This window comes from Prenolepis imparis, unplaced genomic scaffold, assembly GCF_030444845.1.
Source record: "Prenolepis imparis isolate NDT839.2.m4 unplaced genomic scaffold, iyPreImpa1.0 SCAF_1, whole genome shotgun sequence".
NCBI classification, from domain to species: domain Eukaryota; kingdom Metazoa; phylum Arthropoda; class Insecta; order Hymenoptera; family Formicidae; genus Prenolepis; species Prenolepis imparis.
Window position 1 is genome coordinate 18,119,332 of NW_028141159.1, and position 24,938 is coordinate 18,144,269.

Genomic DNA, 24,938 nt, shown 5'->3' on the forward strand with positions numbered 1-24,938 from the left:
TCACTTTGTTATGCAAGAATCATTGCAATGTTTTTTAAAGAAATTCTAAAATCGCCTAAAAATCTGTAAGTATACAGTAATTCATTTGTACTCACAAGAGCTGGCCAGCCAACGGTGTCAGCGACTGCCGTGGCGCCTCTAAGCGGTTTCCCGTTAATGCGGTGCTGATGGTGGTTATTGTTCGCGTGATTGTGATGATCGATGGGGATGAGACTGGCGTGTCTGGGGTCAGGTCGTTCGGCCCAATAAAGACCTCGTTCAATGAGAAAGAAGGAGAACACGGCATCCCTGTGAGGCGATAGCCACTCCCTCCTTTGCCACTCTACGTCGTCGTATTCTACGAGGATCTGCAAACACATAGATTAACCGCAAATTTAGATTATATGTAGTAAACATGTACAATATGTTAAAGGGAACGATTAAAATTTAAATTATATATAATAAAAGATTTATTTCTAAAACGAGGTATGTCAACTTTTAAGTCAGCTAACAGTACAGATATATTAATAATATATCTTTAAAATAAATTATAATACATCTCCCCCTAATTATAATAATAATACTTTAATTGTTATTATGCTATATAATTATGCTATAATGTGGTGCAGAAACTACATATGTTTCTGAAAAATCTGACAAAGAATCTGAAAAAGAATCGCGAATAATCGCTTCAATTAAACAGTATTATAAGACTCTGCTAGTCCTTGCTGTTTTCTTTTTCAATTCATAATATAACAATGTATTCCCATATCCGGTGCTAATTAAAGACTTTTGAAACAGCGAATGCTACATACGAGATATAAAATCTGTGTAGGTTCTATTTATTCCACGGAATCGCGAGGGGTTAAGGATTAAATCGCTCTCGACAATGAGCGGTTATCATGCGAACAATGCACTAGGCGAGACCTCTTCAGCTATCCACGTAACAACCATCCAGTTAATTATCAGCGTCCATTATCGCGATATTCATGCGTGCTAATGTGTTATCGAGCCTCTCGTTCGATTCTCCAGGAATGCACGCAACGAATTGGCGTGTCGATGAAGAGATTGTCTCGAATTTGCCGTATATATTTATACAGGGAGAACAAGGTATACACAGGACGGGCGCAATTAATATGTATTATTCATAACCTCTGGCTTGGAGCAGAAAGTGCAGGCTGCGCCAGAATAACAAAGGGTCAGGAAACGAGATATAGTAGAATCCGCACACTCGGTTTACTCTCAGGCTTTGTCAACGTGACCGGATTCGATACGGAAAGCGCGTTGAATTGAATCACGGATGGTCATTCTGTGGTTCGTAATGTCTACGAAATCGTATGCCCTACTTTATCCAAAATCTAAATAAACGCCTACTACTTATAATTTTTTGTAAATTTTCGACATTAAATATATTAAAAAAATAAAATTAGAAATATTATTATATTATATTACAGAAAATAAAATTAAAAAATTAATTAATTAGTTAAATAAAATTACTCTTTAAAATAAAGAATCCAATCGAAAAATAAAATTTTGTTGTCCTATAAGAACTTCTGTAAAGTTTAATAGAAATTTTTATTACTTTTAATTGCTTATGTATAATCAAAGAAAATATCGTCACGATATTTTTATGATAAGAAAAAAGAAAGAATGATAAGGAAAATTCTTTTGTTCATACAATGAGATTAATGCAGAAACATGTGCAATATATTTATAGGATGACATTTCGCAACTAAATATTTTTACTTTAGATACGCTTGGAATATCCTGCGATATGCTACCTTCTCGTCTGTCCGGTGCACCGGGATCATCGTAATCGTAAAGGAAGCGCGTGACTCGGTACAGTCATGGTGTGTCAGCCAATTAATTTATAAATCAGCATTTACGAGCGAAGCGGGCTCGTAGAAATCACCGCGCCGTGATGGAGATACGTGATTCAGTGTCTGGCAATACGTATCATATTATTATTTGCAGTTAGGTATTCTGATTATATCATGCGTACTTATATGCAACAATTCAATTCCATTTTTTGAGACTCAAGATATAAATGATTTGTATAAATATAAAAAAATATACATTTAATTGTGTCATTAATTTTGTATCAGAAAAATATTCTTTTAATTTTCAGAAACGAGCGATGACTTAATTTGCCAACGCAATATCTATACTCATTTATTAACACTCAATCAATTTTATTCTGTTCATAAATCTTCTGTTCATATCAATTTATTCTTGTGTTCTTTCCATAATTAAACAAGCTAACGCGATGTATAAATTCGTCTGACCATAGGAAATTAATTGATGTCTAAAAATGGTGGGTTGGACAAACTCTGATTTCGGTATCTCTATATCGTGCCACACGTCGTGGGTATCGCAATAATAATTCGTGGCCATTATTAATCGAACAAGCAAAAGCCCTGAGATGAGGTACAGACGGTATGCGCGGTTTCCGGGTACAGGCGGTACGCGACTGGAGCGTGACGGCGCATAATTGCGAAACGTTAATCGGTTAATTAATAAGTAAATATCTACGGGCGCAACGGCCGTTAATAATTGGCGAGGGACGTGCCTCGTAAACGATATACGAATGATTAATAATAACGCAATCTCGCGAGCACGCCTGTGTTTAATTGCGCTGCCGCTGGCACGCAATTTCGACATCGGATGGATTATATGTCCAAAATTGTAATATAAAATATTTTCGCAGGAATCTCTTAGATATATATATATATATATATATATATATATATATATATTTTCGTATCCCATCTGCAAAAGAATGCCGATCAAGACACGACAAATTTGTTCTCAATATATCGACAAATATCAATAGTGAGTTAAAAAATCGTGACGATTTATCACAACTAATGGTGAAAAAAAACAATCATTTTTCGTTTGTGCTTAAAACAATAAAAATAATTTCAAATAAATTCATATTGAAAATATTAAAAATAAAAGTGTTTAAAATAATGTTGAAAAAACTCCAGTAATAAAAATCAGTAATTAGTATGTGCTTAATACAGAGTCAATTACAGACTGTTAATGCATATAATCGTGAAGTTTATATCAAAATTTAAAATAATGCAAATTGAGATGTAAATTGAGAGTTATTGCTTTACAATTTACAATTATATGCACTAACAATCTGCAATTAACCTTTTAAATTCATTTTATTAATTATTTAAAAAATTAATGCAACTCTTAAATGTAACTCATTCTATTCGCCATAATTAATAACACCAGAAAAAACTCTTACTTTTCATTCTAAATGTCAAATATAACTTTCAGTAATTTTATGAGAACGTTAAATAAACAAAGTGAAAGTACAATTTGTTAAAATAATCTTCGCATCAGCAATATATCTTATCCCTCGGGGACAATTCGAGCGAACGGAACGACTAGCTTTCGAATGGGACATCTTAGGACGACACGCTAGATAATCCTAAGACTATTCCGGAGTACGAGGACTATACCAGAATGCAAGAACGATCTCTCGGCCATCCGCATCCCAGGCAGTCCCGGGGGTGGTGGTGATATTCCCAGTATCGAGGCTGGTTTCAGGGGACGTTTACCAGGTGGCGGTATCTCTCGGAGTGGAGAACCATAATGGCCGCCAAGACCATCATGCTCCGCCTCTTGGTGATCGCTAGAGTACCGCCCAGATGGTTTCCTGGGCAACCATCAAGTCGGCCATTTTGCTGTCACGACCTACCACAATTTTCTCCAACGACTATGGACGAATGGTCTTCCCCTTTACTGAATTCCCCCTTTACGTTCTAAACGGCATTCTATTCCCCTCGACCCCCTTTCACGCCCCCACTACTAGACAGCTCCCAGCGTGGTACCAGACCCGCGCTTGTTCCAGACGGAGATTAGGAACTGGGCGACTACGTTCCACTAATCATCGTGAGCCTGACGATGCCCGATGATTAACTATAATAATAATATTAATGAAGAAGAGATTGTAAAGATTTAAATGGCTTATAGCTTGAAGCTTACAAAAAAGGCTTCTTCAGGTTGTCCCTCTCCGATTTTAATGAAATTTGGATATGTTATAATAGATTGAAAAAAAATAAGACATACGTATTTTTTTATAGCTGCCCAAAAACATTTTAAGGAAGTATAACAGCCCCTGAAAAATTGGGGAAATTAGGATAGTTTGATTGTTTTTTTGTATCAAACCAAGTAAAAAAGTTGTGTCACCATGAGAAATAAAAAATACAATTCGATGGTTTTGATTGAAATATTTTATGGGGTTGAACCACCCCCCAAACACGATTAAAATTATACAAATATTCAATAAATAAGGCAAAATTCGAATATTTGTATAATTTTAATCGTGTTTGGGGGATTGTTCAACCCTATAAAATATTTCAATCAAAACCACCGAATTGTATTTTTTATTTCTCACAGTGACACAACTTTTCCTCTAGGTTTAAAAATATTGCGTGCTCATATATAAAATAATCAAACAATCCTAATTTTTCTAATTTTCCAGAGACTGTTACATCTCCTTAAAGTACTTTTGGACAGCCATAAAAAAATATGTGTCTCTTATTTTTCGGTATACTGTAACATATTCAAATTTCATTAAAGTCGAAGGGGAACATCTGAAGTACCTTCCTTATCAGAAAAAATATTCTCAATAAAAAGTATTTAATATATTCTTAATTAAATAAATAATATTTAGTTCTTAATTAAATATAAAAGATTTCAAAATTATGTCTTTAGAAATAGATAAAATTACTATCTTGTTTTTTCTGGCAAAAGTATTCGCATTCAACACAATTAATGGCTAATATCAAAATTTTCTGGTAAGATTATTTAAATAATATTATATAATATTTATGAATTATATATAGTATTTTTAAGTATAGCAAAATAAAATGTTTAAATTGTATTATTGATAACAATATATATAATAGTAATTATTAAATACGCATGGTATATAATACTCCGTGATAAACGCTAAACGAATAACGGTATTAAATGCCAATATATGAAAATAAAGAACTAAATACGCGATCGATTGCAAAAAACCTTCATTATTGCTTTCTACATCGAGATTCAAGCAGAATAAAGAAGAGAGGAAGTAGAATTTTATTACACGCTCTGTGATATAAAATCTTTTAAGAGCACTCAGCAACAAGTACCAAGAAAATACACAGCACGTAATTCTAAAGAAAAAAAAAAACCGATATATGTCTGACATAATTTAAACTGAATAAGATAAAAATATGTTGATCAAAAATTATAAATTATTTTTTTTATTATTGATATTCATGTGAGAAAAATAAAATTTCTCAATAATTGCATTAACCCAAAGAAATTATTAAAAAATAATTTAAAAAATGATTGGAATATTGTTATCAAAGTTGTAATTTTCATTTTTTTTGTATTCGTATTGTAATGTTTTTAGCTACTTTAGTAGAAATTATTTTGGCAAAGAATTTAAAATGTTATATTTAGTAATCGTTTTAAAAAAAAACAGACTACGTTTGATGTCTAATATCATAATCTTGTGTGTGACAGAAGACATATGTTAAATATAATTATACAAAGCGAATCATTATTAGTAACAGCTGTCATTTATGTATAAAATTACTTTAATTTAATTTGACACTTTTACTTTCATTAATTTTTGATTGAATAATATTATTAACAGAACTGCGTTTAGACATATTGCATTTAAAAACTTGGAAATAATATTAAATTTAGCGTTAAATATAATTATGTCATTATCATAATATATTTCATATTATTCACTATTATCAATATTATTGTATAATATAAATATATATAATTTTTTTCTTAAATATAAATTTAAGAAAATATAATATATCTCATAAAATAATAATTATAATTTAAAGATATACTGATTTTTTAAAAATTGTTTGACATATACTTATTTTATTTATCTCTATGTATTTGAGAATGTTTTACGAGAGATAAATGGAAATATTAATATCATACTCTTTCATAAAATTTTGATCAATAAGACAGGATGCCTTAACTAGATTTACGGTTTTCTTGAAAGATTTACAGGTCTATGGAGATGACGCGCGCGACCTTGTTCACAGCGGCATCGATTTTTCCATTTTGGCCGCGAGTGAGAACGAGATATGCGAACGCGAAATTCACCAAGTGGAATATAAGCGTCCAGTACAGAAGAGGAAGAGACAGAGAGAGAGAGAGAGAGAGAGAGAGCAAGAGCGAGTATCAAATCAATATCCTGTCAAGCGCCGCGCGTGTGCACGTATCAATACGGTCGACTGGCTTCCTGTTATTTTGCCGGTCGTAACAACATCGGCATGCCGATTCAATATTCGATCCACGAGGGACGCGATGACGTAAGTCGTGTCTCTCTCGTTTCCGTACGCCCCCGTGCGACCTGCCACATCGCGGAACCTATTTTCCTTCTCATCGCGTAAGAGAGAACTCGCGCAGTGGAAACACCACGCGTTTGTCAGACGCGTCGCAGGAAGCAAATTTTTCTTCGGCTAGCTGTCGCGTCCCATTAAGCTCACATAGCTTTTGGACAAATTCACACAGGACTTTCTTTCTATCGATCATCCGTGACAAATTGCATTAAATAATCACATCGAATAAGTTTTTTCTGTTTTTTTTTACGTTTATTAAATTTATTATTTTTTCATTTTGTACTTAATATTAAATTGTATTAAATTGATCATTCCCATCTCTCTCTCTCTCTCTCTCTCCAATCAAATACACTCTGAGGCGAACTTGTTATATTTCTGAATAAAATCAATTTTATACCTTTCTACTGTATACTAACATGAATAGAAAACAATTCCATCTTATCAGCTTAGAATAGTTTAGTGTCATTATTTATCTGTATCAATTATGCAAGAAAGTGTTTTTGTATATAATTGTACAATTGATATATTATAATTATTAATTATATCCATAATAAATTATTTGGTATTATAAGAGTAATTCAATGTCATTATGCATCCAATTAATTATTCGAATGTAAATTATTCATTCAATTTTACTATATAATCCTATTTTCCAAAAAATAAAAATAGCAAGTAGATGAAATGCAATATCGACTTTGCATGATTTACTTAATTATATCACACGTGCAGTCTTGTATGTAATTTAATATATTTATTCATGCTAAAAATAAAATTTCTAGAGTATTTTAACGAACTTTACTTAGAATGATTTTTATAGCCTTTTTTGTAGCCTAGTAATTTAAATAATTTATCCAAAAAAAAATCAACAGAGAATGATTCTTCTCATTAAAGATGGCACTTATTTCCGTAAGTATAGGATGCTTTCTTTTTTTGAGTGATCTATTTAAACAATGTAAATATAAAAAATTTAGATTTATTTTTTCTTTTATTCTCCTTTTTTCGCTTCAAGAATCGTATCGTTAATTATTCTTGCGCTTTCGGCAGTCTTATCGTTAACTACTAAATTGGAGGACATGTCAGTCAAAAAACTGACTAGCTGTCCACTCTGTCGGCTTTTAATGTTGAGTCGTTATACCACTTCCCTTGCGTAAACGTATGTCGACGATAGAAATAGTCAACGCCTATGAATATAATAAAAAAGAAATCGCATTTTCAACGGAAAAAAAATCGCAAAAGCAAACCATTTATTTTGCAAAAAATTATAATTGTATAGATTTTTAAAAAATGGCCTAAATTAATGCCATTAATCGAAAGAAAATTGTAAAAAAATATGTTTAGCAAAATAACGTTACATTTAAATATATTTTTATAGCAAAACGTTGATTATTAAAAATATTTATAATTAAAAGATTATGATTCTACGCGTTAGAATACTTTACTATCGAAAATGCGAATTGAACCACTTGTCAATAAAAAAGACCATGAAGTAATATAAATTACATCCAATGCTCTTCCTATGTGCGAAAATTTATTCATGTAATCATCAAACACAACGATCTACATTTTAAATTATCGTAAGAGGAATCGAGCAATTTTTAACAGCAATACATTTTAAATTATCGTAAGAGAGATCGAGCAATACATTGTGTTACATTACGCGAATATCGCGGATGTAGCCGACTTTTCAATCAATTTGTTTCGAACGGTAATGAAAATAATTCGATTAACGTGCATAGACAGTAAAACGCCGCGTAAGGTTATTAAAACGAACGACAGACCTTTATCCGGTTAAAATAACATGTGCCCCTGCACTCGAGTGAGAGTCGAATCAACAAGTGGAACAAAAATTTTTCCAACATGCATGAAACGATATAATTATATATATTACTTGCTCTGCAAGTAAACACTCTCAGTGTTGACGAGCGTAAAACATTTAGTGTAATTTCGACAAAACATCATGATGAAAAATAATAAAGGCGTTATATTAAAATATACAGACACATGATACATCGCAGTTATCTATTTACACGAGATCAACATGTTCCGATACATATACTCTCTTAATATCAAACAATTAGAATAAAAATAATCATGGATTTATAAAGGAATAAATAATGATAATTAGATTTTATTAGATCAAAGTAAAACCGTCGTTCATTCCAGAATAATCCTGAAAATGCGTCTCGTAGAGCTTCGTGATAAAGAACTAAAACTAAAATCGATGTTTAAAACCATAATAAAGAAAAAGAATAAAATTAAGAAATTTTATCTCCTATCTGAAAAAAATTCATCAAAATCAAATCGGTTTCTAAATAATACTATTTAGTTTGATCGCGCAGCTCTTGTGCTTTACGTTTTTTTATTTTTATTTTTTTTTATTTTTTTCCCCCATACAATAAATGAATTTTTTTTTTACAATCTCCACGTCGCGCGCGCTGAAACGATGCAGCCGTTGCATCACGAATGCAAACGAGATACGACCAGAGTTCGCGGGAGTCCGCGTTCTCGTCGACTTGCGTCGAGGCTCTTTCCTCATTTCACGCTGCCGACACTGACAGTTATTCAGCAGTGCCCCTGGAACCGTTACCGTCCCGAATCTCTCTCGCTGCATCATTAGTTTTGCTCTTATTCATTCCGCGCGCAACCAAGTAGAAATTCTCGAATGCGCGAAAGGAAGCGCAGTGGCATTTTTGAGCAGCTATTGAATCGAGAATGCCAGAAAATATCATATACAAGTGGAAATTTTTATCAATTTGTTTGCAGTCTTTTTGGCAACTATATTCCTAACGTGATAAATATGATCTATTAATGATGTACAATTAAATAGTTGTATGCAAAATTTATGAATAAATTAAATAAGAAATATCCTACCGATTTTACATTATTCTTTAAAGTGCGGTCAAAATATTTTTGACGTTTCAGTAAATAACACATTTAACTTCGTATTTCCGTGTCTATTATAGGTCGGTATCTACTGTAATAAAGCGGTTTCGCAATAATCGTGGTATTTATTGCGTGCCGTTCGGACATATATACGATATATCGCCGACAACGTCGATTATAATTTACGGGGCAGAACGCAACTGTGCACGTCGAAACAACGATAACAGAAGAATGCTTTCAACGCGGTATATACAACGTTGGGTTATTTACACAAAAATCTCCGTCATTTTACCGGGAACAAAGGGCGCACTCGTTCTATGCGAGCCCCAAAATGTAGTCTCAGCGACGCAGAGCGAAGATATATCTTCGCCGCGCGGCGAGATCTCGTTTTCGTCGGGGGAAAAAAAAAAAAAAAGGAAAAAGTGAAAAGAGAGACAGGGACTGTATATTTTCTCGGGGAAAGAGTAACGCGCGCGCGGGAAACGCACGAGAGAAGACGCACGATAATCGGATAAAAAGTGCGCTCTCTCTCTCTTGTCGTGTTGTGTGCGTTTCATGCAAAACCCACGAGTCGTCATCGTCGTGTCGATGAAACTCGCCCGCGCCAAGTGCATCGAGATACGCCCGCGTGTGCATTCGAGAGCCGCGCACGTACGAAGCGTGACACACGCACGGGAGGGAAACCAACGAATGCGTTCTTGAAACACAACATCTATCTCCCCGGAAATTACGAGTAGATGAGAGAGAGAAAATGCGCGAATGAAAAAGAGATAGAGAGAGAGAATGGTACATAAAGGGAGGAAAGTGCGTGTTTCTCGATGAAAGGACTTTTTTTCCACTTCATCCTCTCCCTCGACATCTTTCTCCTTCTGCATTTCTAGCTTTCTCACAGTTCTTTGCCTCTACGTTTCCTTTTCACATTTGTTAAATATCACACAAAAACGATATGGAAGCTAGCTATTATTTATATTAAATGTTTTTTATTCTTCTTTTATTATTGTATAATTGTTAAAAAATATAAATGTAAAAAATATATACTTATTTTAACATATTCATCATTCTATTTTCCCTTTTTCATATTCATTCATTGCACGATGTGGTTTAATCACATTAAATTTCTCGTCTTCAATATTTAATCTTATGCACATCAAATGCAATATTTGCCATTTTTGTTTGCTCTCACTACAGAATAATAAATATCGACTCTTTCTTTATTTTTCCCTTTAATGTGTCGTCTCTGTACCTTCTCGCATACACGCCTTTGATGGGATGCCGCGTACTTTAGCGAAAATATGTAGGCCGCGTGGAGAGAAGCTGTGGACTGTATGCGGAGAGTAGTTGCATCGGTGAGTGCAACGCTCGCGCATGTGGTTCCGTGAGAGCTGAAGAGAAAGAGAGGAGAGAGGCGCCGAGAAATGAAGGTAGCGAGGACGAGAACGGCGCGACGCTAGCTAGTGATGGTGACCTCTTTCTGGACCTGCCTGTCAGTAGCAAGTAGTTGCGCGATAAAATGCACGGAGAAGCGAGCACAAGTGCTTTAAAGAACTATTTCTTTCCCCGCTCGCTTTTATAGACCCAGCAGTTGCGCGATGCATGCGGGATTTGCAACTGCCGGATGTGATAGTGAAACGGAAATCTGTAACGCGATTAATTATTTGTAAAGAAGCTCATTATTTTTCCTTGGTAGACCGAATAAAAATAATGAACCTATAAAATATAGCAAAATGTAAAAATACATTACATACGCGCGAGACTATCTTTATAATTTTATAATAAACTTGATATTAATTTTTTAGCCAATTAGATTTATACACTTTTATACGTTGTTCGATGATGAATTGTAAAATACAATAATATCTATCACTTAAATGACAATTAATTTAGAAATAGTTACCACAAAAGTATATCTTGCTAAGATGAGAGTATAATGTATGTATTTTTATATCTTATATGACATAGTATATATGTACATCATCTTTTAAATCGTGACAAAAACAAAACTAGGCCAGAACAGTCGCAAAAATTAAAAAAAAAAAACCTTCCTTTATTTGAGAAAAATATGTGAAGACACACATACCATGCGTATTATTGGTATTTGTAGCACGTTTTTGTTTTGTACGATCTCTATAGAAATTTTTAAAACGTTGAATGAAATACTGAATGGAAGTCACACACCACACACATACGAAATAATTGCTATTTTGATAGAATGCCTCAATTATTAATGCTATATATATTGCTATATATGTTATATACATAATGTAATATATAATATTATAATATATTATATATTTATATTATATTATTATATTATTATATATTATATTATATATTTTTTTTATTATTTTCTTCTGTGAATACTTTGTTATATAAAAACCTGCCCAAAAAATATGAAATATATGTCGTACAGTTTTTACAAAAAAAAAGTATAGAAAAAATGTAACAGAAGGGAAAAATTACATAATTCTCGACAAATCCAGTCACTCTCGTGACTACGAAATGTATTTTTGCAGCACAGTGAAACGATTCGTGGAAAATCGCTTTGGATATGAATTCATGTGGAAACAATAGTTCGTCATCCAACTACACCCCGCCTCTTTTTACCATTCCATCGTCCCCTTCAGCCCATCTCGATATATCTATCCAGATCAAACTTCTAGTTGTATGTACATACTTTTATAGTACTTTTCCGTCTGTCGATACTTCGGTATCATACGTGGCTCTCTGTCATCTCTCGCTTGTCAACATGTGTACCCATTTTCAGCACTATTGAGTTTTGTTATGCGTTCTTGCGTCGTCGTTTACGTTCGTACGGTTCATGACTCGTTAACAACAGTGTGTGTATGTGTGTGTGAAAGACGAGAAAGAGAAAAGAAAAAGAAAGAAAGATATAATCGCAGGAAAGGGGGGAAGAGAAAAGAGAGAACGAGGGAGAGAGAAATCCAATGAGAAAGAATGTAGAGAAAAGGAATAGGCTGCATGACAAGGAAGGGGGTGCCCTCTTTTCCGACTGCGTACGTATGACAGCGTGGTAGTGTGTATGCGGGGATACTACCACCGGAAGTTGGAGGCCACCGCCTGACCTTGCGTCGGTCGGTCGGTCGGTTTCAACTCTGGCGAGCAGTCCCGTTCAAACACTCGATTACATATCGGGTGTCTCGCGAGTGTCGCGTCGATGGGACCTGAAGTATCAGGTACTTCGAATTTATCGGACATGGTGATCGTGACTTCGAATTAGTCGATTTACGAGATATAGTTGGATACTTTAAATTATTCGAATTATGATAAATAACTATTTTTACGAAAATGTATTGTTAAAAATGTCAAGATTAAAATAAATAATTAGAGTGTAACGGCTAATGAGAGCCACCGTAATTAATGATAATTGTCAATATCGACAATATCGACAATAAATTTATAAGAGTTGAACATTGTGTTTACATTAACCGAAACGTTTACATTAAAGAAATTATCGCAATGTTCAACTCTTGTAAATTTATTGTCGATATTGACAATTATCATTAATTACAGTGGCTCTCATTAGCCGTTACACTCTAACATTTTAATTTTATAGAGCCTTTCGTGTTTTATATAAAATAAATAATGTATTAGTAATGTATTAGTAGCAAATAAAGACTTTGTAACAATTGTCTTGTACATTAATGAGATAATTAATTTAATTAATTTAAGAATGTTTATAGATAAGATTTTTAATTGTGGCCATGTAAATAAGATCTCGGTATTTTAGAAATACATTATTTATTTTTGTGCACAATATTCTTTGTCATTATATTAAGAATCAACAAAGAGATTGAATAAGATATATGCATTGATCAAATGTTGCTATGATTATTTATCGCATTAATTAATTATTAGTAATTAATACTACGTATGAAACGTATGGGTGATATTTGGTCTGTGAATTCGCGAAATATATTGATCGTGTGAAAAACATATCTTCAACTAACAGTCGGTGAAAATTGCAGCCTTTAATACAGCTGTGCAAGTATTGATCGTCTCTTAGTATCTGGTATATTTTTCGAACTTTCTGCGTAACATATTTCGAGGATGTTTCGGGACTTTCGTGCTAGCAACAATCTGTCGCGACGAATCGAAATATCTGACACGGACTTAAACCGATATACGGCAATCCGATGGGGAAGCAGGTCGTTCTACTTAAGGAGATGTCGATCGATACAACTTCGATCGTTATATACCTGAACACTCGTATACTTGGACGAAAAGTTGGTCGCTGTATAAGATTGGATATGGACCCCTTTAACAAGTTGGAACCGTAATATAGGGCATTCAAGCCGATAGTACAATATTTCCTTCTCTCCACAGACGATCGGATCTTTCCCGTCGCGAAAGGAAAAGAAAAAAAATTTTCGCTTTAATGACTAGCCAATTAAATGAAGCCAATTTATCCAGTAATCTTTGACAATAATAAAAATTTCCTTCACAATTTGTTTCCTTTGTCGAAATTTATGTTATCATTTAAGACGTTAATTACAGAGACAAAACGATTTATGAATAAATATGCCGATATCTGGAAAGTGGACGAAATAATTCATGTCAGTCTTGGCCCGCAAAATTTTCTCTTTTCAACTATTTCCTATGTCATAATAAAATTCAAACAATGTCAATGACATAAATAATTTTTGAATCTTTATCAAATATTGATATATGTCAAATTCTAGAGATATTCTTAAATTATAATTATTGCAACTACTGTAAGTAGTAATATTAAATAAAACTAAATTAAGAAACTTTAAAATAAATGCAAGTATATTGAAACATGTATAATAATTTTTCAACTTGAGAATTATAGTTTAATATTGGAATTTTATATTGATTATCAATGGTTTTTAGATATTATAATCTATTTATATTTTATGATCTGCTCTAGAAACTCAACGTAGTATTATTCTCTTGTCTCTAGAAGACTGCAATAATTCTTACAAATCCGCGATTGTTTTATAGTCATACATTATTTGATATCTCTAATACATTCACATATACATACGTAAATAGTACAATACATATAGGCATTTGTGCGTGCCGATTGCGTTCGCCGCAAGAGAAGCCAATAATGGTTGCCATCTGCATTCCAACGAAGAAAATAAAATCTTGTGCGATTCCCACGTTACATATATTCGGATGTCGATTCGAAATATATCGCGTCGGCCCGTAAATAAATAACAGCTCGTGGAAACTAGGCTTTGGGGAGCAATCGATAACCGCAGGCATGTATCCACGCCGCGTTTTAACACTCTTACGGGCGTCGCCGGATTACACGAGATTTTCCGTGTGCGAGTGTGCGCACACGCGTGTATTATATATGTACACACGCACGCACGCGTACACACACACATGCACTTGTTTGCGCATAAACATCGTCGAAGCCGGCGATGTTGGGTAGCCACGTTACGCGAAGAAGGGCGTAAAGGCGGCCTTGAATAAATCACTCGAGAAAATACAAGACGGCCGGTATATCGCGACGTAACACTAAACCGGAAAAGCGTCGAGCGAATAACGCGATACGTTTTGCTCTTACGCAAGTCATGTAACTCTTCGTATTTATTAAACGATAGCGGATATATGTATAGGAATCATTTTGTGACATAATCTAACACGCGGATATGGAATGACACGATTTTCAATACTCTATAAACTTGATGATATAAACCGACGATGTTGTGATGCAGATATCTTCACTGTATTTTATCTCGAATGAAATTCGAGGATTATTTTATTATGCCGTATTAATTTAATGGATGTCATACAGAGAGAAAGAGATACGAACATAAATCATAGATTTATAGTTTCAAAAATTAAAAAAAAAAGATTCTATGTCGTTATTTACTTGTTTATCTACGTATTTATATTTAACACAATTATAACACAAGTTGTAAGAGAAGGAGAGACGTTAGCCATTATATTTTCAAGTGACAGCACGCGTAGGGAGCGAACGCGTAAACACGCAGGCTAAAACAACATGTAGGTGGTACGCGAGATCGAGCTGTCAGCTATAATTAAAGGCATTTTCATTAATTTCGCGGTAAGCAACGCGTCGGGATGAAACGGATGAAACTGCCAGACTGTTCAAAAGGGGCGGCGCGCGTGAAGTCTTAACTGTCTTACTAATTTAATCCCACAAAGATTTATATCGAGACTTACGACACAATACCGTAAAAGCTTTCCTCATCCCTATAAGGTTGGCCCCTGTCATTATAGAATTAACTTAATGACTTATTTCTTAAAAATAAAATATAATCATAATAAATCAGCTCTCACGTGTTCAATCGATACACTACGTTTTCAATTATATTGATTATTCTTTCCTCACAAACAATAAACAAAAGTTTTAATTAAATTATATACAAAATAAAAAGATTTAATTAAATTATATATTGTATATACAAGGCATTTAATAGGACATATGTAATTCTTTTCGATTTCCTCTCCAAGTTTCAGTAATTAATAATTAATATTATTTATTATATTTTCTAAAGACTAAACATTTTCTCGACAAACGCGCGAATGCGAGGTCATATCTAAAAATAAGACCGAATAAATGAAAAGTAATCTAACTCTCGAAAATGTAAAAGTCCTGCGCCGGGAGGCTAATCCGTTGCTAACTCGTTCCGAGTTGCAGGGTGTGACGCACGCGATTAATTACCGCGCTCCGCAAAAAGGGACACTTTAGTGCGGGCGTGCGGACATAAATGCACACGCGCGAACCTCGAGCGGAAGCTCATTTGCCCAACGAGACGACGAGGTTCCCTCGACCGGCAAAAACGTCTCGTGTCGTCGCGAGTGCGTGTGCGCGCACTGGTAACGCGAAAAACGGATTACACGAGGAATCTCGTTAACGATGCCGTTAATTAATTTAATGCGATTTTCACCGATAATCATTCGAGTGAATTAACGCTTCGCGAGAATCGTCCTTCTACCACCGAGAGTCTACTGGGTCCGTGGTTCATTAATTAATTAAATATATCGTTAGTTTTCTTTTAAAGATTTAAATTACCATTCTCTTTTCGCCTCCCCCACCCCTCTCTCACTCTTTTGTGAGAGAAATTAAGATAAATTCAAATAAAGATAATTTAAAAAATGACAATTCCTGTATTAAATCAAATTTATTAATTTAAATACTTAATTTTTACGCCTTGTTTTGTTAATTAGATATATTCTTGATAATTCTTTATCTTATAGGTTCACCTCAACGCTTTGATATCACTGGGGGGATACCTGGTGCACGTATGTTCGCGACAGTCGAATGATGGAAGGTGGAAATATGGAAATCCAAAAATAGCAACCCGCCGCGGGCACGTTGACGACGCGGACATTCTCGACGGGGAAGTGAGGGAACGGGGGTGGAGATTCGATATTTCAAGCCCTACGCCCGTATCTGGGCGTTGCCCGATAAACCGGGTTGTCGCGGAGCGCGTGACCAGGAGCCATGGATGAGAGAAGAGAATCGACGAGGAGTGCCGAGAGTAATCGCATTGCATCGATACACAAGATGAACCGGAAGCATTGAGTATGCCCATCGATTTTGGCGACAAATTTAAAGGCAATTTTTCGAAAAATTTTTAACATTTATATATTTTTAGTAAATTAGATTAAAAATACAATTACATTAATTTAATTATTTAAAATTGGATCTAAAATATTTAATTTGAAGTTAATTAAAGTTAGATTAAATTCGTTGCAGTTAATTAAATTTAATATTGAACGTTAAACGTTTTTCAATAAACTTAAATTTGTTTGTAATTAAATAACTCTTACATTTAACTCATTACTATTATTTTTATATTAACATACGTATTTTTTTTTTATTTTTAAAAAACTCGAAATCTTCTACGAAACAAAATGTATGTGTTTGCGCGTGCACACACACATTTGATAAGTCATATATAATTTATACAAATCTCAAATTTTTCTATACTAAAACATTTTATATCAAATATTCCTTATGATTTTCTATTTCGCGCACCAGATGAAGTTGTACTAGATCAATAAATATCCTACGGGTATTCCATATTTCACTCAAAGATACAAGTGCCGTCATTAATTGAGAATATACTGAGAAAGGAGCGTGCGTGCCATATAGTGGGATTCGTTTTAATCAAGTTCCTCCGGCTAACTGAGAACTACCCTATCTTTTCGATTATATATAGCACTACTCTCAGAGCCGTAAATGAATATACCCTTAGATTCGGATATATCCTCTTAACAGTCCCATAAATTCGATAAAGGATAATAACCCCAGCGCGTGTTGCTCTTTAAACTACTAATAGTATTATCCCGATTCTCGATTTCTTAACTGACTCATATGATGTCAAACTTATTTGTAATGATATTTATAAAATCTTGAATATAAATATACAAATAATCTATATCTGTTCTTTAAATAATCTATAAATTATTTAAAGAACAGAATTTTTTTGTCCTCCTTGTATCAATGATGAGCATATTTTTCAAATACAGACTATTAAAAATAATGATTCACAAACGGTTATATTTTTTTCCTTAAACTGTCGAAAGAAACGATCAATCATTATCGGTCTAAGAACACTTCTTGTCAATATCTGCCAAGATATATCTGAGCTAATTAAAAATTGATTTGTTCACGTTCGCGAATTCACGTATATACGATGGTCTTCTTGCGCAGATAATCTCATGACGTCTTAAAACGGCCGGAAGGAAATTTTATTGCTCCGAATTGCCAGAGCTAAATGTTCGTGTTCAGAGGCGAAAATTACGCGCCAGTTACGTTCGTTGACAGGTCGGTTGTATCGCAGATAAATAGAGCTGTCAATCGACGACAATGAGCTTTTTCTTGCCATTTACTTTCGCGTTGTTCGTTACGGTTATCGAGCGGACAATGTCTCTTCTTTACGCAATTAGAAATATACGATAAAGAAATTAATACGTTACGACTTTCTAACCACGTGTCCTTAAATTATCTTTCACCATTTAGACGGTAAGTAATCACTGTGTGAAGATGACTTAATTAAATAATCCAAGCTAAATTATTATTTAGAATACATTTTCTATCAATTAGTCGTGAGCGAGCGTGATGCTTAGTTGGCTATAATTATCATCATATGCTATATTATTAATTACAATACTTTACTTTCTCTTCAATAATTTGTCATTGTCATCAATGCCGCTCCTTTTTCGCGTTCATATGCGTGCACGACTTCATGACGGACTTTATATTAGAGACAAGAGCGTAGGCCGCAGCTATAAAAAAATATAGCACTTTTGGGCAAATGAATGTATATTTTATTCTAAATGTAGTAATTAATAATAATCAATCTCGTATAATAAATATTAAAGTATCTGATTCTGTGTAATCATTTGTCCAACGAAAATATTGTATATAGTGTTATTATTGCTTATTTATTACGTTTTACTATTAATAAATTAGATAAATCGCAATTTAATAATATTCAATGTAAGTACGAATCAATATCTTTCTCATAAAAATGTGAGCACTTTAATTCGGTTCTTATTAACTTATATCGGAATATTTAATTGAAATAATAAAATTTATTATCTATTCAACAGTTTTATTCATCTTCTTCCTTATTCTCATAACATGCGAATATTCCCGAATATAATTGAAATATTTACAAACAGTTCTTGCATTTATATTGTTAATATAATGCTTGTCAAAAAGCTAATAATAATATAAAGAACTGTAATTTTTATTTATTTTTTGCATTAAAGCAATACGTTTGCAGAAAATAAATTTTTGTTTTAAAAGAATCTGTCATTAGTTTGATATAATTTAACCCAAAAAGGATTAACTAACACGTATGATCGTATCAATGACGATGATATTTAAAGTTGTATATTTCCGATAATTGGAATCACAAAATTAGTGCAATATTTAAAAAAGACTTAATATATTAAGCCACGATAATAAGAAATTAATTAAATAAGATATAAGATAAATATCTAAAACAATACAAATAAATATAAATAAAACAATGAAATTATAATAAAAAATAATAAATCTATAAAGCATTTCTATAACTAAAAAAGTTTCTTGAAATATATTTTATAATTATTTGTTAATTATATATATTATTTAGATTATAAAATAATATTAAAATATATATATTTTATACTTAGTTGTTAACAATAATTATATATATATACATATGTATTATATATTATTAGCAAATAATTACAAAACATATGTGAAAAAAAATATTGCAAACAGGGAACACAAAAATATTCACGTTATATATTTTAAACGATATCGACGACGAGCGCAGTACTATAACGAAAACATACGTAACATTGTGTTACATCCTCTTTAAGGCGGATCCTCTAGCTAGCATATACGCGTTCGTTCACTGTCGCGAAGAGATACGTAACATCGTTGTATCCCCTTTAAAGCGGACTCTAGATACGCGAGTACACGCTCGCTTGTTCAATCGAGGCGAGCCACATTTCAGATCTAGATTACGAAGAAATGTTGAAAAGTAATTTATCAAGAAATTGCCGATTAAAATCAATATATTTTAAAGAGTTCTCACTTAATATAAATTCTTCTCGCGAGAAAAAAAATAGAATATATTCAATTCTTACGCGGATTAATATTTTTTTTACCATTATACATATAATTAAAATTGACAAGATAAATATTAATCAACTAAATATAAAAACCACAGTTAAATATTAACTACTTAACGCAATATGTATTCAAAAACTACATGTATAAAGTTCCAAATTATAATTTTTGGATATATTTAAACTAATATTTCGGTTATATCAAAATTAATAATTGATAATCACAAAAATTCTTGATATGTTAAATAATATATTTTTAAAAATATTATAATTTTAATTATATTTTTAATATAAATTTCGTTTATCTCATTGTCAGTGTAATACGACCTCCGTGTAAGTACGGTTTCAAAATATAAAGAATATTTTTACAAATTAAACAAAATAATAAAATATTCCTATCTGATATTCATGTGCTCATAACTATCACGAATGCTATTAATAGTAACGTAATATTAATTTAAAGAAAAAAATATTGTCCACAGATAATATAACCGTGTATATTCGTGTATTTTCTTGAATTGTCAAATTGGATTCTACACGCGAATAACATTGATGTATTTCATCAGAAAAAATGCGTCTGAGTATTCTACATGTTATTATTGCACACTGATAGAGCAATATCACAGACACTTTAACGTTTAACAAGAGGGAAATAAAATTTAAGGAAAAGAAAGAGTAACCATACAGAGTCTACGTCTCTTTTGAGTCACGTCGCGGGAGAGTCACTTACGCGGCAATTATTTTTTATTACCTTCGTTAAACTATTCGGCGAGACGTTATTGCATTTAGAATGGACACTGAAAGCGCGCTGCGCGATGGAAGGTAATTTATTCAATAACTCGTTATTATTTCGACATTATATTCCTATGTGTTTAAATAGATACAATTTCGGCTAAAATATTGCCAATTATCATTTGCAGAATATTCGCATGTGTGTGATAAACACGTACATCACGTAGAAATGTACATCGAAACTGAATTGTACAATCGAATTCTAGAATCGTTGTCCATAGCTAATTATTAATCTAACTATTAATATAATGTTATATATTATCGAAATATATATAACATTTTAGAGAGGAAAAAAATCGCCCTATATACTTTACAAAATTTATTTCCGTTGAACAAAAATAATCCAAAGAATCATATTTATCATGTCCCTTTTTAACATCTATCAATATTCTAACAATTAAGATGTCATTTTTTTCTATTAAAATAAAGTATAAATAAATTTAATTGAAAAGCAGAATTTTATTATCAATTAAGAGTTTCTTGAAGCTATTTGTATCCTTTTAATTCATAGCAATTCATAGGCAACACGAGTGAAAAGATAGAAAACAGCTGATTTGTTCCCTCGAGAATCACGGAAGGGACTACATACATACGAGTCAATGGAGAAAGCATATCTCGCTCTCGCTAATGACACGTATAGTGAAGGATGTCTCAACCGGATATGCACGTGTGTGTCTCGACACGTGATGACGTGGTGCACGTGTACGCGCATAGCAAGGGTCGAGCCCCTAAACCAAGCTCACATTCCAGAGCAAGTGACTTGGAGTGCTAAGCATTCCATTATAAATCTATTATACGTTAAAATTAATTCTTAAATCAAATTAGGATCCATGTGTAAAATCCTATTATGTTTCTGACGCTATTCTCGAAAAATGTAATAAATGATGAATCATTACATCAAGGTTCTATTTTAAATTAACGGAAAAAATAACGATTGGACACTAATCTTTCCTAATAAGTTTTTAAATGTAAAATATTAAAAATAGCGATTAAACTCCAAAAATCCAAACTTCTCAAAACTCCATTATTATATTTCATAATTTGATTTACCAATGTTCTTAACTTGACAAAAATTTATTAAATGTTTCTACATTAAAAGCATTATTGTACTAAGCAAAATGTGCTATGTTTGAAATATGATATTGTACACATAAATGCATAAGACAGGTTCATTATCGGCATCTCGCCAGTATTATCAGTATTTCCATTAAGTTAGCCCCATCAGCGCTACATAAGGTACAACCTATCTTAAAATTAGGTGCTAATTAGATGCTAAAGTCTGGAATTAAGTGTTCAAATGGTTTGGCAGAAAATTAGATTTATATTGAAGAGAAAGTTGACTTAACATTAAACTGACCTCTCTATATAAAAAAATATATAAATAATATGAAAAGAAAAAACAAATCAAACTAAAAATCGATTACTACGCCGTTTAATTTACATAAGTAAACCAATTTTAATATTAATTTATTTGTGTAAGTTAAACAACATAGTACTTGATTTTTAATTTGATATTTAAAAAAAATTTATTTCGAATGTTTTAATTATTTTTAGAGCACCTAATTAACATCTAATTATGACGTTCTTGTTTATTTAATTTCATATTATTTATATATTTGATTATATTGGAGAAGAACAGCTAATTTTAAGTCACCCCTCTCCTCTCAATATAAATTTAACTTTCTACCAAATCTCGTTCGAGCATCTAATTTCGAACTTCAGCATATCAAAATAGCATTTAATTAGCACCTAATTTTAGGATATGTTACACCTTATTTAGCACAGATAAGGGGGGAAGCTAACCTAATGGAGATATTATCAGTATCTGAAATGACTTGGAAACGGGCAATTCGCACAGAATTATGTTAGTCGTAATACATGAAATATTGACCATGACTCATTCCGCTTTTACTATTCACACGACTAACCGACAAAACTATCCATGCTTGACCAAAAGTCAAGGTTGATTCTTTTCATAAAGATTTCGTAGAACCAAATAAGATTCCACGAATATTAAACGATTAGGCAAAATGAAGAACATTTCTTGGTAGCTATTCAATCGAGACTCTAATTCGACATTTTAGATATATGTTGGATAAATTTTGACATACTATATTTCGAACAAAAAAGTAAGATATTTTCAAAACTTTATTTAAAATCTTCAGATTAAAGTTAAAGAATTTTTTTGATGCATTAAATTTTACAATCACAAAATAGAATTATATTTTTTAGAATTATTTTTATTTGAATATATTAATATACGAAAGTATATGAAACCAACTTTTATAATTCATGACATAATTGTTAAGGTGTTTCAAAATTGTGCGAAAAAGTCATGTTTTTAAATTTATCATACATTTTAAAAATTGTGCATAAACCTTCAGAATAATTTTATATATTTTTGCGACTCCGACAGTCATTTCTCGCAACTTTCGAGAAGTTAAAAATCTAGGCAAAATTAGTTGAAGAAATTAATGAAAGATGTGAACTTTAAAAAGTTCACGTTAAATGTTGCCAAGAAAAAAGTTTCACGAGTACAAATTGCGAAGCTCAAACTATAATAATACGATGAGAAAAATAATGATATCTCGATGGAACATGTCATATTGAATATCTTGTTTTTGTCAATAAAATTCTCAGGCTATTAATGCGTGTAGAGTTTATAATATTTAATATTTAAGATAAAATATGTATTTCAAATATATACATGCACATCTTTTTTATAGAAAACTCAAGTTTCTGGAAATCTGCAACTTCTGTATGTGTACTGAATTACATACATAAAACTATAAATAAAGCTTCAAATTTCGAGCAATTTGTTTTTGAATTACCGTTCGACATGAGAATCACAAAGCTCCAGAAATTAGTTATTAATTGTGTTGGATTGACTATGTTGGATAAAATTAATATATTGTTGTTTTGTTTCGTTAAACCGTCCACGAAACGATTTTCGCTCGCGTCAGACTAATTTCAATTAATTTGACAAAATAAAAATATTTAGAAATATGGAAAGTATTTGTTTCGTTATTTCGCAAAGAGAGTTTTCGGACGAGAATGATCCATGCGCAAGACAGGAATAGTCGAGAAGAGAAAGAGAAAGAAAGAAACACGCGGGCGAAAGGAGAAATGCACACGTGCACACTGTCCGCCTCTCTATTTTTATATGTAACAAAATAGCCTTCCACGTATGCTACGTGGGTGTTCTCCTGCACCTTCTTCCTTTCTCCGTCTATGTTGAAACACTCGTGTAAAATCAAGTAGAATAATAATTGGATAATTATTGCCTCTATTCCCTAATTTCATCTTTTATAATCTTTGGATACATTTTCGACAGGATACAAGGATGTAGAAAAAACGTATTCTAATTTACGTCCGATCTTCATCGAATAAGTAGTAATTATATCTTAAACATTCTCTTATTCCTTAATTATTTTGAAGAGAGAAATGTGGAAATAAGTAAAACAGCGTCACATTTACATCATTTCCAAAATTGGTTATATAAAATTAAACTATAAAAAATATCTAAAAAAAAAAACTGTTGCAAAAAAAAAGGCAAGAACAGACAGTATTAACATAACAAAAATAATTAATAATAAGATTTCGCAGGTTGTAAAAAATTCTACACGTCATTCATAATGTCAATGAAAAGTCAATGACCTCCATGTGCACGTCAATCTGCGCATTCAGCAGATGCCAAAGATATGCAAACTCGCATTTATATCGAAGAGTTAAGAATATCGCTAATAAGCATTACATCAAAAATTATCTTATTGTTATATGAGCAAGTAATCACTCACATCATATCTTATAACTTCATATCTCGTTTCAATTCTCTAATATATAAAAAAATTCAGAATTATTGTTCACTTTTTTAACTTTTAAATCCATGCAAATTGAATAAAATAAAATAATAATCTCTATATTGATCTAATATACTGAGAAAGAGAGAGAATGGAATTTCTCTAATAGAAACCAATAAAAATGTTCTAAAATTAATTCTAAATAAAATATTAGATGATAATTCTGAATCGTTCATATATAAGAGAGTATTTGTTTCTTTTATAGTTCTTCCTTTCTTGATCATGGCACAGAAGCGCCTTACAAAAAATATCGCTCTCTCAAAGCAATCATCAATATTTATAGTATGTCTAGACGCTTAAATGTGCTTTTTTGTTAATTGTACACGCGTATACGTTAATAAGACGCGGCTACGAGTGAAAAGGAAGAAACATGTGAAAGACAGAGAGAGAAAGCAAATGATAAGGGATGAGCTCTCACGAAAAGAAGGGATAGCACGGCGAGCAAGAG

At 32.3% G+C, this 24,938-nt stretch overlaps 1 protein-coding gene across 10 annotated transcripts in view; it reads right to left on the reverse strand.

The window, feature by feature from the left end:
- The window catches only part of Kdm3 (Lysine demethylase 3), a 283,441-nt gene that overhangs the window by 224,333 nt on the left and 34,170 nt on the right, over positions 1-24,938 (reverse strand). For all 10 annotated transcript variants that reach the window (XM_083034681.1, XM_083034671.1, XM_083034664.1 and 7 more), the window contains one exon: positions 96-347. In XM_083034681.1, the coding sequence (XP_082890807.1) occupies positions 96-347 (252 nt within the window). The remainder of the gene's footprint in view (positions 1-95; positions 348-24,938) is intronic.